This window comes from Benincasa hispida, chromosome 6 (assembly GCF_027475165.1).
Source record: "Benincasa hispida cultivar pf3 chromosome 6, pf3_genome.v1.1, whole genome shotgun sequence".
NCBI classification, from domain to species: domain Eukaryota; kingdom Viridiplantae; phylum Streptophyta; class Magnoliopsida; order Cucurbitales; family Cucurbitaceae; genus Benincasa; species Benincasa hispida.
This window is the reverse complement of record NC_143483.1, coordinates 56,789,883-56,803,829: the sequence shown is the minus strand read 5'-3', so window position 1 is coordinate 56,803,829 and position 13,947 is coordinate 56,789,883. Positions and strand designations below refer to the sequence as shown.

At 38.3% G+C, this 13,947-nt stretch overlaps 1 protein-coding gene across 1 annotated transcript; it reads right to left on the bottom strand.

The window, feature by feature from the left end:
* Window positions 1-434: 434 nt before the first annotated feature.
* LOC120079924 (SPX domain-containing protein 1-like) lies at window positions 435-2,942 on the bottom strand. The gene is made up of 3 exons (XM_039034380.2): window positions 2,445-2,942; window positions 1,676-1,802; window positions 435-1,048 (listed from the first exon to the last, which is right to left on the bottom strand). Exons 1-3 carry the CDS (start codon window positions 2,712-2,714, stop codon window positions 606-608), a joined length of 840 nt encoding a protein of 279 aa, XP_038890308.2. The 5' UTR covers window positions 2,715-2,942; the 3' UTR covers window positions 435-605.
* Between the last annotated feature and the right edge of the window lie 11,005 nt (window positions 2,943-13,947).

Below are 13,947 nucleotides of genomic sequence, written 5' to 3'. Positions count from 1 at the left end.
CCCTTAAAAAAGTTTGGTATTCTTTTTGGATAACTTTGGTGTCCGAGGGAGAAATTATTGAGGTTGGAACAATGCAGTCGTTTGTCTTGTACTGTTCGAGATAAGAAACTATAAACTATAGGTCGAAGTGTTTAGTTAAGTAGTGGTGACTATATTGAGTATTTTTTTTGCTCAAGATGCATTGCTATAATGTGTGGATCATTAGCTTAGCTTTTTAGCAGATGGCTTCCATTTTGAGCTTACATTTTCTTTCACCATTTCCTAGTTTCCTGGAAAAGGGTCTTACACATGGTAAAAGTGAAGTATACATTTATGCAGTATTTGTTTTTGTCATTGACAAATCATGGTGTTTAATGCTCCTGATCCATTCCTTTTGCTTGTTTGATTATTTTCGCTCTTCGGCTCGCTCTCGTTACATGTTTAGTAGGCAAAGGTTGCTAAATATATCGTAAACATTACCATTCCTTTATAAGATTCTACATCATTTGAACTTTAGTTTTACATGTGTTACTGTTAGTATCAAAAGTACTCCACACGAACATCAAAGGAAGACATACAAAACTAAAAGGGAACTTCCTTATAGTTGGTGATATCTGAACCATCCTCTACTTGGCTACTTCTTCTAGCACTGGAACGTTCTTCCATGTATCCTCTAATCCATTCATTTGCAACGGTGGCAATGAGAAGACGCTCACAGTCGAGCTCCTACTTCGGATTTCCTTCAAAACCCGTAATGCAGACACAGTGCTTTTCATATAAAGTGACTCCATATACTCAATCTCTGATAGTTCCTTAGTTGCTTTAAGCAGATCATCAATGTTGGTGGTGGCTGGCTTTGTAGGAGCACCGACTTCATCGACTCCATTTGAACAAGAAGAAGGCAGCTCATTCAAAGGGAATAGAAGATCCAGCATCATCTCACACTGCTTCACGAGCGAGTAAAGCAGGTCGGTTGTAAAGAAAGGCTGTTGCAGAACCTTCTGACTGTAGGGTAGGCGGATCAGCGCACCAGTCCTTTTGTCATACTTCTTTAAGATTTTCACAAGTCCTATAATAAAAGGGTATGCAAGTTGTGAGCAGTAAAGAATTTCTTCAGTATTATAAAGTGTTTTTCTTTTTCAAAGGCAACCGAAGCATATTCTTAGCATAAAGGAATTGATTCAACAGTTTGTGGCCACAATTCGAAGCGTCTATAATATTAAAGATATCATTATGTGCCGGAAGAACATTAAAATAGCATAAAGTTCATCAATACCACAGAATTTTCATCATCATCGAAGAAAAGAGACAAAATTTCATATTCTAGACTTGACTGCAAAATGGTATAAATATACATTCAAGCATCGTAATTGCCAGCCAACCAATACATAAAGTAGGGAAAGGATACATGAAAGGCAAAAGGGAAAAAAATGTGTAAATTGCAAAAATCTACCACTAAAATAGAGTTAGATGTAATTATTACTTCAAATTTTTAATGGTAAAAATTGAGCCTTCCAGCTGGTACAAGAGTTAAAATTAGAATTTCAAATTAGAAATTATATAAGTTCGAGGGTTATTTTCTATCTACGATCACTACAAATTTGATGGTTTTATTTTCATAATTGTTTGAATGTGTAATTGCGCATGCGTGATTTTTGCAATTTAAAAAAGAAAAAAAACACCAAAGGATGCACACCTGTAAAGTTAAGGGCACTATAATTTTCCAAGAGAACCATTTCTCCATGGAAGTCCACAATTTCCTTGCGAATTTTAACCATCTCTTCATTGGAATCCATTGCTTTTCCGATCCTATCTTGTAGCTCCTGAATTATATTAAAAAAGAAAAGTGGAAGCAATTTGGTCATCAGCATGGACCTGTAATGATGATTGGTTATAACTTCTAAACAGATGAAATTCAAGAATTTAATCTTCTATTGGAACAAATTTCTTAAACCAGAGATTTTCCTCTACTCGAAATCTTGAATGAATGTGAATCATCAAACAGTTCTACATATCGACACAAACCAGATACATAAACATTAAACAATCTCCGAAAATCATGTTTACAGAATTCCAGGATTAAGTGCCTAAATCGATCCAAGGACATCTGAATCATAATTTTAACAAACAATCTCCGAAAATCTTGTTTACAGAATTTTCAGGATTAAATGCCTAAATCGACCCATTAAATTTCTCTCTCTCTCTCTCTCTCTCTCTTTTTTTTAATAAAAAAAAATGCCTAAGATCCAAGGACATTTAAGAATCATATTTTTCTGGTGTTCGTTCATGCGGCTAGGTCAAATTCCAGTATTGAATCGCATACCTACATCATTAATTGCAAAAGGAATGAAGTAAATCCGAAGTCTAATTCAATTTCTTCTCTCCAGAACAAACCGAAACACAGATCTCAACGCTCTCCTAATCAGAACGAGAAATTGAAAACTAGAGTCGAAGAAGAAAATTACCTTCAATCTGATGATGTACTCTTCCTCCTTTTCAACAAAGAAACTATTAAATTTCTCAAGCTCATCCTCCAATAACTTAATGAAATTCATCTCCTCACTCGATGAAGAATCGTCCTCCGCATCAATTCTCGGCCGCTTGCTCAGTCGTTCACCGCCTTTAGGCTCAACAAGCTTGAGCCGCTTCTTCAACTCCTTGTAGGACAAAAATTTATCCCGCCACTCAGGCAAAGTTTCTTCGATCTGGTTGCTCAGACTCTTGCCGAACTTCATAACCACAGTTTCCGACGGCCGGAAAAATGAACTGATAATCGAATTCTGGTGGTGGTGATGGCAATGGCGATTGTGAAATGAAGTAGTTAGAAAGGAGAATTGAAGGAATATAACGGTAAGAGAGAGAATATTCGAAGAATTTTTCTTCGAATATCCCTTTTATCTTCTTTAAGCATATTTCGGGGTTTTATTCCTTTCCCTCAAAGCGATGGATGAGGATTTATAATTAATTTTTAATACTTTTTTCTCTCTACTTATTACATGTAAGCTTCTGATTGGTTGGTTGGGTTGAGTTAACATATTCTCTATTTTTTTTATACTTTAAAGTGGACTTTCATTTTGAAAGTTGTTAAAGAAACACAATATTAGGTTTTTTTATTTTTTATTTTTTTAATTTGGTGTGTTAGATTTTAATTGAAATTAGTGAGTCTTAAAATAATTTTAATTTTTGTTGGATTAGTGGATGAATACAATTGAGTCGAATATCTAGAAAAAAGTAACTAACACCTACTCTAGTTCAATACTTAAAATGAATAAAATTGAAGGTTTATAATAGAAATTAAGGGAGCTAAACAAAAAGATAAGAATTGATTATTGTTTATCAAGTTTGGAATAGAAACTAAAATTTTTCAATTTTTTATGATTGGAAATAGGGGTTTATAAATAAATTTTATTTGTCAAAACGAGCGCAGCTTAATTAGTATACATTATGTGTTATGAACTAAAAAGTTTACGATTTGAATCCTCTCACCTTTATTATAATAAACAAAAATTAAAAATATATTGACAAAATAATAATAATAATACGAAGACGACGACTTAAATCTTGTTTCTATGGGCAAATTGTTGCCATTTAAAAGTAATTACATTTCTATTTGTTTTGTTTTTGTTTCACAATACTTCACTGAGCTTAGATTTCTCCCCATTTTAGATAAGAGCTAACTAATCTACCTAAAAACAAATTGTTTAAAAGAGTGAAAGATAGAGTATGGAAAGCTTTCGAAAATTGGAAGGAACACCTTTTCTCCTTGGGCGGAAAAGAGGTGCTTATCAAATCAATAGCCTAGACTATTCCAAAATATATAGTGAACTATTTTCATATTCTTAAAGGGCATTTGTAAGGAAATCAACCGAGATTATGCACAATTCTGGAGGGGTCATCAAAGGAAGGGAATAAAGCTCATTGGATTAGCTAGAAGAATATATGCAAAAGAAAGTTTGATGGTGGTTTGGATTTCAGAGACATTAGTCTATTCAATCAAGCTTTGCTTGCAAAGCATAGTTGGTGCATCCTGAGAAATCATGACAATTTGCATGCTAAATCCCTTTAAGGAAAGTATTTTAGAGATGATGACTTCTTGAAGGCCTAGCTAGGGAATAATCTGTAAGACTCCTCGATACCCCGCACCAAAAGACAACCAACCAAAACAGAAAAAACAGAGGGAAATAGAGAATAAAGAACAGGGCAATCGAAATGCTCTTTATTTATATACTTCTTCTTCAAGTCTCTCGTAAACACATAACAACCCTCTTGAAAATACCTCCCAAAATACACTAACACTCTTCCCCTAGCCTGCTCAATTGTTGACCTAAAAGAAGAAACAAAAGAAACACTCCTAGCACCTTTGAGAGAGTTGGGTACTTCTCTCCACCAAAAGCTTGCTAAGCTTTTCACCACATTCTTCTCTGCCCTCCTCCCGTACCACCATTGTCCTTTATAACTGCCTTGTGGTCCCCCCTTCTCCAACGTTTCCTTCCTTTGCTTCTTTAATTGAGGGTTCATTTCCCTTTTTACCCCTTCGTTTGTAAGTGTAAATAAATTGTGGCTTTACAATACCTCCCTTCTTGAAAAGAACCTTGTCCTCAAGGTTGAAACGGGGAAATTGTTGGTTCATGGCTCGTACGTCTTCCCAAGTGGCTTCATTTTCTAACATTCCTTTCCATTTGACCAACCATTCATTGGTAGCTAATACTTCATTCCATCTTACTCCCAATACTATCTTCGGGGTTGTTTGTAGCTCAAATTCCTTGGTTAAAATGGGCGGATGTTGTTGTACTTGATGGCCTTGTCCCAATTTCTTTTTCAGTTGCGATATATGGAACACGTTGTGTACTTTAGCCTCAGCCGGCAGGGCTAATTTATATGCAACTTCCCTACTCGCTCGACTACCTGGTAAGGGCCATAGAACCGCAATGCCAGCTTCTCACTCCTCTTCCTTACCAAGGATTTCTGCCTATATGGTCGTAATTTCAAATATACTTCTTCTTCAACTTCGAAAATCAACTCTCTTCTATGTTTGTCTGCCTATTTCTTCATCCGATTTTGAGCAATGGCCAAGTTTTCCTTCAGTGCATTGAGAGCTAGATCTCATTCTTGTAACTGTTGTTCCACTGCATTGTTGAAGGTTTTTCTATCTCCATATGTGACTAAAGGTGGAGGAGGTCTACCATAGACCGCTTGGTACGGGGTTGTCTTGATAGAGACGTGGAAGGTCGTGTTGTACCAAAGTTCAGCCTACGCTATCCATTTGTTCCATTTCTTCGGTTGCTCATTACAAAAGCAGCATAGGTAGGTCTCTAAGCAACGATTCACCCTCTTAGTTTGCCCGTCTGTTTGAGGATGGAACAAAGTACTCCTCTTCAATTTAGTCCCCATGGTCATGAACATCTCCTTCCAAAAGTTATTAAAAAATATCTTATCTCTGTCGGTTAGGATTGATAAGGGAACTCCATGGTGTCGAACCACTCCTTAGATGAATATGTCAGCTACTTGTTTGGCCGAGAAGGGGTGTTTGAGGGGTATGAAATGTGCATACTTACTTAAGAGATCCACTACCACCATTATGGAATCATAGCCCTCTGCCTTTGGTAAACCTTCCACAAAATCCATGCTCTAATCTTCCAAAATCAGATAGAGAATGGGGAGGGGTTGTAGTAAACTAGCAGGAGTTAAAGTTTCATATTTGTTCCTTCGACAGGTCTCACAACCTTCCACATATTTCTTCACATCGGTCTTCATTCCCTGCCAATATCGTTCCCCACTCATTCTTTTATAGGTCCTTAGGAACCCGGAATGCCCACCTAACACTGAGTCATGGAATGTGTGAAGCAGTGAAGGTGTCAATCTAGATCTTCGGGAGAGCACCAATCTGTCTTTATAGGTTAACCTGTTATGCTGCCATCTATATTTTGGTTTCCTCTCCGAATTTCCCTTCAGAATGGTGATGATCTTCTGGAGTTCCTCGTCCTCTTCAACCTCCTTCAAAACTACCTCAATGTCTATTATGGTTGGGGCTGATAAGACACTTAATTCCACCTGAGCCGGCACCCTGATAATGTATCTGCTGCCTTGTTTTGCAGGTCTGATTGATACAAGATCTCAAAGTCGTATCCAAGTAATTTTGTCAGCCAACGTTGGAATTGTACTTCTTGTTGTTCAATTAGGAACTTTAAGGCCTTTTGGTTTGGAATCACTGTGAACTTACTCCCCAACAGGTATTGCCTCCATTTCTACACTGCTAGGACTACTGCCATCAACTTCTTCTCGTAAATGGACTTGGCTTGAGCTCTTATTGATAATTTCTGACTGAAGTAGGCTATAGGCTTTAAATCTTTCGATAATACAACACCTAACCTAGTTCTAGAGGCGTTGGTTTCTATCACAAAGCAATTAAAGAAGTTAGGAAGGGCCAAAACCAGGGCTATCACTATGGCTTGTTTCAACTTTTCGAAAGCCTAATTGGCTTCTTCATCCCATTTGAACGAGTTCTTCTGAAGAAGTCAGGTAAGGGGAGCTGCAATACTTCCATACCCCTGAACAAACCTCCTATAATACCCCGTAAGTCCTAGGAATCCCTTTAATTCAGATACATTTTGCGGTTGTGGCCATCCTCTCATCACCTTGATCTTTCCATCATCGACTTCTATCCCCTTGGCTGATATCCAGTGGCCTAAGTATTAGACCCTGGTTTGGCAGAATGTGCACTTCTTTTGATTTGCATACAACCTATGATCGTGAAGGACATTGAATACTACTCCCAAATGTGTCTCATGTGTCGATATGTTCAGGTTGTACACCAAGATATCGTCAAAGAAAACTAGTACAAATTTACGAAGGAAAGGTCAAAAAACCTGGTTCATCAATGATTGGAAGGTGGCCGGCGCGTTTGTGAGCCCGAACGACATCACTAGAAACTCGTAATGACCTTCATGAGTCCTGAAGGCTATCTTTTCAATGTCCCCCTCGTTCATTCTGATTTGATGGTAACCCGACCTCAAATCAAGCTTTGAATAGACCGCTGACCCATGCAATTCATCTAACAACTCTTCAATTACGGGTATAGGGAACTTGTCGGCCACAGTTGCTTGGTTCAACTTCCGATAGTCAACACAAAATCTCTACCCGCCATCTTTCTTCTTTACTAGCAGGACAGTGCTGGAGTAGGGGCTGTGACTTGGTCGAATAATTCTGGCCTTGAGCATTTCTTCCACCAATTTCTCAATCTCTTCTTTTTGGTTATGATTATACTTGTCGGGTCTCACATTTATTGGTTTCTGGTTAGCACTCATCAGGATGCGATGGTCAACAGCTTTTCTCGGAGGAAGTTTTGTGAGTTCTTCGAATATGTCCACATTTTGCTCCAACAGAGCTCGGATCATGACTGACAGCTTCTCAGACTTGTTAGGATCGCCCTTCTCCTTATTTCCTTCCTCATTCTCGAATTCGTAGTTCTGAAACTCTACCATAAATCCTTGGTCCTCCACTTGCCATGTCTTTGTTAATGCCTTGAATGAAACCTCTGCTTTGGTCATTAACGGATCACCCCCTCAGCATAACTTGCGATTCCCTTGCCAAAAAAGACATGGTCAGTGATGGCCAATGAATTCCAATAAATCCAGTTGTGCATAACCAGGGCATTCTAACACCACGTCCATTTGTCCCAAATCAATCGCCAAGAAGTCCACCTTTACATTCAGGTCGGGGAGCTTTAATTCTGCTGCTCTACATACCCCTTCACCTCGTATGGTCGTGCCATTGCCGATCACCACTGAAAAGTTCTTCTTATTCACCGGTAATTTTAACTCCTCCACTATTCTATGGTGCACGAAATTGTGTGTTGCTCCACAGTCGATCAACACTACTACTTCTTTCCCCTTCATCTTCCCTTTCAACTTCATCGTACCTCGGGCAGACAAGCCGCACATTAATCTCAAAGCTATCTCAATGGTCTCCTCTGTTTCTAAATCTTCTTTTCCTCTTGATTTTTCCCCTTCCTCCTCTTCTCCGTTTGCCTCTTCTCCATCGTTGGTGATAAATAGCATCAAGTCGCGGTTTTCCTTAGCCTTGCATCAGTGTCCAGGTGCATATTTCTCATTACATCTAAAACAGAGTCCCTTGTCCAGTCATTCTCGGAACTCACTATCAGACATGCATTTCATCGGTGGATCCTTCTTCATGAAGTTGCTCTTAATAGGTAATGTAATTCGTTTGGTCGTCTGCACTTCCACGACCTTTCCACTCTTTCTTTCAGTTGTCAAACTCTCCTTCATTTGGGCTTCCTTTTTGCTTGGCCCAACTACCCCTAGATTTGCTAAGGCCAACTTCAGGGCCATGTTCCTCTCGCTCACTAACTGGGCTTCGTGCATACATTCTTCCAATGTATTCGGTTTTCTACTAATAATCTCGGCCCTCAATGTCGGTTCCAACCCATTTATGAATGCATCCTTGAGAACATCTTCGGCTAAATCGGGTAGGGGTGCCGAATAAGTCATGAATTTCTTCACGTAGTCCGAATACGATCCTTCCTGCCTTATCCTCAACAATCTCGCACCTAGACTCCCTTCTCCGGTAGGTCTGTAATACTCGAACATTCTCCTTTTCAGCTCTTCCCAAGTATTGATGGGTCATCGGTTGTGGCTCCATTGGAACTAGTCGACTTCATCCGGCCCAAAACTAATGACAGCTACCTTTACCTTCTATTGATCGGATAACTCATGGATCTCAAAGTAATGTTCGACCTTGTACAACCATGATTTCGGGTTTTCTCCGGCGAAAACAGGTATTTTTAACCTTTTGTACTTGCTTTTGTCAGCTTCTCCTCCTCCATTGTTGGGTGTTGAATTGGCCTCATCAATCTTTCCTTTCATTTTCATTCGTCGTCCATCAGATGCGCCTGACTCTTCAGCCTTCCGAGCATCATTGCTCTCTCTCATCTCCTCTGTAAGTTTTTCTATATTTTTGCAAAGCCCCAGCAACATTTCCTTCATTTTGGAGACTTCCTTCTCGTTTTTTTCCATTCTTTCTTCTATTTGTTTTTGAGCCATTGCACACATTCGCCCCAAGGTAAAGCAGCTCTGATACCACTCGTAAGAATCCTTGATACCCTGCACTGAAAGACAACCATAAGAGTGTCATGCAGGTATCCATTCCGAACTGGAAAAATCTCCTTGATATTTCTTTTTTCCAGACAAAATGAGTGAGAAGATGCCTGAGAGTTCTTCACCTCTTTCATCCATTCTGAGTGACGACCGGAGCCTTCGACCGGAGTTAGATCTCGAGAGAGTTAGCTCCACCGCCCATTCATAGCACCACCGGCAGCCTTGACGCACATCCGCTGGAAGCAAGTCTTTGCTTTCGGCCGGTCATTTCATTTTCCTTTATTTTCTTATATTGTATTGTATGACATTTTGTGATTAAGGAAATAGTACAATTTGTTTTCAATGCATTTCTCTATTTCCTTCGACTCCATCTCCATCTTCTTTGTTTAGCATCTTTACTTTCATTGCAACACTTAGTGAGTTTTCTTGGGTATCGCATACTTAGCCATGTGGATTAGGGATATGAAACATGTAGCATCCCACCGAGAGGTGTGCGTTGCGTGAGTGTGTGAGTAACCTTATTTGCTTAGTGTGAAGTTGCGACAACGCCTGTCTATAGGCTAACGCAATGCTTGTCTATGAGTAAAGTCAACAACAATCAACTGCCCGGGAGGGTAAGTAGTTGGTCGCATTAAGCAATGTATGCATTGTTCACTAGAGATAGGAATAATCTTAGGTCAGCCAAGTTCATGTAGTTACCTTGTCCTATAAGCACATCATTAATCATTTAGGCATACTTGGGAGAGTAGTCTAAAACCCAAATCTAAGACTCGAGAGAGTGGATTGGAACGTATAAGCAAGAGCGGGGAACTTAGAGATAAGCTCCGTTTGCTAACCTACATCGCATGCACCCTAGGAATAGGTATGATATTATGTGGTCGCCTTATTTATGTGTGTTTCACTTTGTCATCGCATAAATAAGAATAGAGGCTTATGTGTAGGTTCTATAGACTTATCACATATATTGCATGCGTTCTAGCATTAGAAGCCGTAGTATTCGCACCGAGATGTGGTTTACTATTTTATATGTGTTGCATGATCGCATGGCTTGCGTTGACTAAGGTTGCCCTTGCGGTCACTCTTAAGTATTGCAATGAAAACATCTCCGCATTTTATCTATTTTTCCATCCATTTATTTCATGTGAAAATTTGTCGTGTCTCTACTTCTCATACATATTTTCATTGCGTTGTCTGTTAGAAAGGAGTAGAAGTAGGGTTAACTTAGCAACCTCCCTTCCATTCTTTTATTTAAACCGCCGCATGCACATTACCGCATTCATTTTGCTACAAGTCCCTGTATTCGACCTCGGATCACCCGAGAAACTTGCATTCGCGTTATACTTGGCGTGAGCACAAGAAAACTTGTGATAGGACGCATGGTCATCGCATACATTCGTTAACGCATTATCATTCCAATGCATGATCATCGACGCATGACTATTAACGCATACCTTAAGAACATGCATCGCATATTGCGTCCAAGGGATTTTAGTTGTCGAATATTTGACATCTAATTTCCCATCATCACTCACTAAGCAAAGTAAGCAGTGTTTCTATAGATAGGAATAATCTTATGCTCAACGCAACCATGCGTTAAAGAGATATAAGCATGTGGCTGACCACCGAGAGGTGTGCGATGCGTTAGTATGGCGAGCTAGGATTACTATTGCGACCAAGCATTATGATGTGGTGAATTTATTCCCTCCACAATTATATTTCTCCATGCACCTATTTACACGTTAACAGTTGCCACATCTCTACCAATTCTCATAGTCAAACTTCCATTACTCAATCTATTTAGTTAGGAGTAGGAGTAGCGCATAGCAATTTAACTTCTTTCTTTTTATTTTTATTCACCGCCTCAAACACATGACTTTACAAACATCATTTAGTTACAAGTCCCTGTGTTTGACCTTGGATCATCCCGAGAAACTTGTGTTCTCGTTATACTTGGTGAAAGAGCAAGAAAACTTGTGACAGGAATGCATGGTCATCGCATACACGATTAATACATATTGTATATTCTTCATATTAACGTATGACCATCAACACGTAGAATTCCATGCATATCAAGAGTGCATTTTCCTCTCATCACTTGGCCACTACTCTTACCGCATCTTCCAATTGACTTGGAGTCGGCTGCTTTATGATGCGGTTACCCTCAGCATCAGGGTTATCTTGTACATCGAGCACTTCGTTAATAATTCCGAGGCAGAATTGAACAAAGTAGTATTCCATCAACTCCGCATTCTTGAAGGAACTCTCTAAAGAGAGAACCTTGAGTGGAACCAAGATCACCCCAAATCCATTTTTCATTGATTATAAGTATTACAGTAAATCAAGAACAAGATATGCATTTACATAGATTATAACATGCACTAATAAAGGAAAACTTAGGGTTTCAGAAACCCTTACCTTTGAAGACTATTCTTCAAGAATCCCTTGAATAAGTCATGAACGAAACTTCTTCTCCAAAAGAGACACCACCAAACGGAGCCTCTTGTATTCTCCTTAGGGATCGAGAACAACAGGAGGTGTGGGCTCTGTCTTAGGGTTTTGGAAGAAGGAAGGAGATGGAAAGGTGGAGAGGAAGTCTCCTTTCGTTTTTTCAAGAGAGAACTATTCTCTTAGTGTTTCATATAGAAATATTAATTTAATCAAATTCAATTAATAATAATTATACATATAATAACAACCTTATTATATGTATATAAATTATATGTCATATCTCATATAATACATAATCTATAGTTACATATTGTATCAAATACAATATAACTTATAAATGTATTTTCTCTCAACCATACATGACATTTAATATATCACATTTATAGTAAACTCACTTATATGAATCTCATTCATATAATTGATATTTGGATCATATCTAAAAATTTAACTCCTCTCAGCTTATTTATGGTATTTATATGAATCATATTTATATTAAAATTAATTACATAAATCTCATTGACATAATTAGTACTTGAATCATATTCAAATTCCTCTCATATTAACTTATATTATAATGTATAAAATACATTATATTAATTATATCACATATATAAATAATTTAATTAATTATATCATATATAACTAATTCCCTCAATTAATTTGAACATTTCAAATTAATCCAAAAATAGTTTTCAATTTAAATCCCTGTTGAGCTATAGAATGGACCTTATGGACCTAAAGATTAAACTCTAACGATACTTGGATAATTAATTAAACTCTTTAATTAAATTACCCAACATCTGTTAACTGTCGGTCATTCTACTAAAGTCCGACAGCTGCACTCTTCGCACTACAGATAGATTTCTAGGTCCATTGGATATAACCAATCAACAGTGCGATGACCCTTTACAAATTGCTCATAAGTACAACTGAGCCAAAATTATCATTTTGCCTCCGTAGTTACATCTAACTTCTTAAGTACCATTGATCCCTCTAATGAACAATAAGTCATAGTCCAACTATGACCAAGTCCCTCTCGGGCCAGGATAGGGTGTGCTCACTATGTTCAAGCCCTAGAATCAGCCCTTAAGGGAACAATTTATCTACTTGTCCCTACATCGAGGAAGGAGTGAATTCCATCTCGTGTAGCTATGTTTTCAGCTCCCCAGTCAGACGAATCCCCAAAATGGTAGGCTTATTGAGTTGGCAATCGACCACTCTCACCCATACAAATCAAATGACCGCCTTCATGAGCAGGAGTTCCAACTCACTCAGGATTCATGTCATGTCACCTATGGTCATCTTAGTGAAATGTAAGTCTCTATTATTAACGGCGTTATATAAAGAGATTAATCATTTTGTGCTCTAATTTTATACAAACTCTTTGTATAGGATAGCCCAGCTCACATATCTCTACATGAATGATCAGGATCAGATTATTTGTAGCACTTTACAACACTTGTAACACCTACAAAGCGGGGTATATCCATAATGTCACCAGGATAAGAAACCCAATCTTATCCATCTACTACAGATCGTTTAGGTTATTATTTGAACAAGATCCACTTGTATGTCTCTACATACTTGTTTAAATTACATAAAATAACCTAGAATCTTAGTTTATTAGATTGAGTATATGCTTATAAAATAACACTTATTTTATTAACAACAATATGTTTATACAAAGTTTACGAACTACGAGATTACAAGGAGATTTAGGACACCAATCCCAACAATCTCCCACTTATCCTAAAGCTTAGGGAGCCTAATGTACAATACAAATAAAGTACAAAATCACAATAAACTAGGGCATAAACTATACCCTAGTAACATCTTCCGCTTGCCCTAAACAACATGCTGCATATCCTGTAGACCCAGACTTTCTAGATGACCCTCGAACACTTTAGCCATGAGAGCCTTTGTAAACAGATCAGCAACGTTGTGCTTCAAAGCAATCTTCATGACAGTCACGTCACCTCGATGCACAATCTTCTGAATCAAATGATATTTCCTCTCTATGTTCTTGCCTCTTTGGTGACTCCTAGGTTCCTTAGAATTTTCCACAGCACCACTATTATCACAATAAAGTGTGATGGGCAAAGACATATTTGAAACGACTTCCAAATCAGTAAGAAACTTCTTAAGGCATACAACCTCTTTAGCAGCATCATAAGCAGCTACGTATTCGGCTTCCATATTGAAGTATGCGATACATCCTTGCTTAATGCTTCGCCATACTATAGCTCCTCCATTCAGAGTAAACAGTGACTATGATGTGGATTTTCGAGAATCCCGATCAGTCTGAAAGCCAGAGTCTGTGTATCCTATAAGGATCAAATCCTTATCTCTATACATGAGCATATAGTCCCTCATTCTCCGAAGATACTCGGGGATCATTTTGACTGTC

Coding starts and splice junctions, on each gene's coding strand:
- LOC120079924 (XM_039034380.2), bottom strand. CDS start 2,714: ATGAAGTTCGGCAAGAGTCTGAGCAACCAGATCGAAGAAACTTTGCCT. Junction 1,803..2,444: donor AGTACATCATCAGATTGAAG/GTAATTTTCTTC, acceptor AATATAATTCAG/GAGCTACAAGATAGGATCGG. Junction 1,049..1,675: donor TAGTGCCCTTAACTTTACAG/GTGTGCATCCTT, acceptor CTTTTATTATAG/GACTTGTGAAAATCTTAAAG.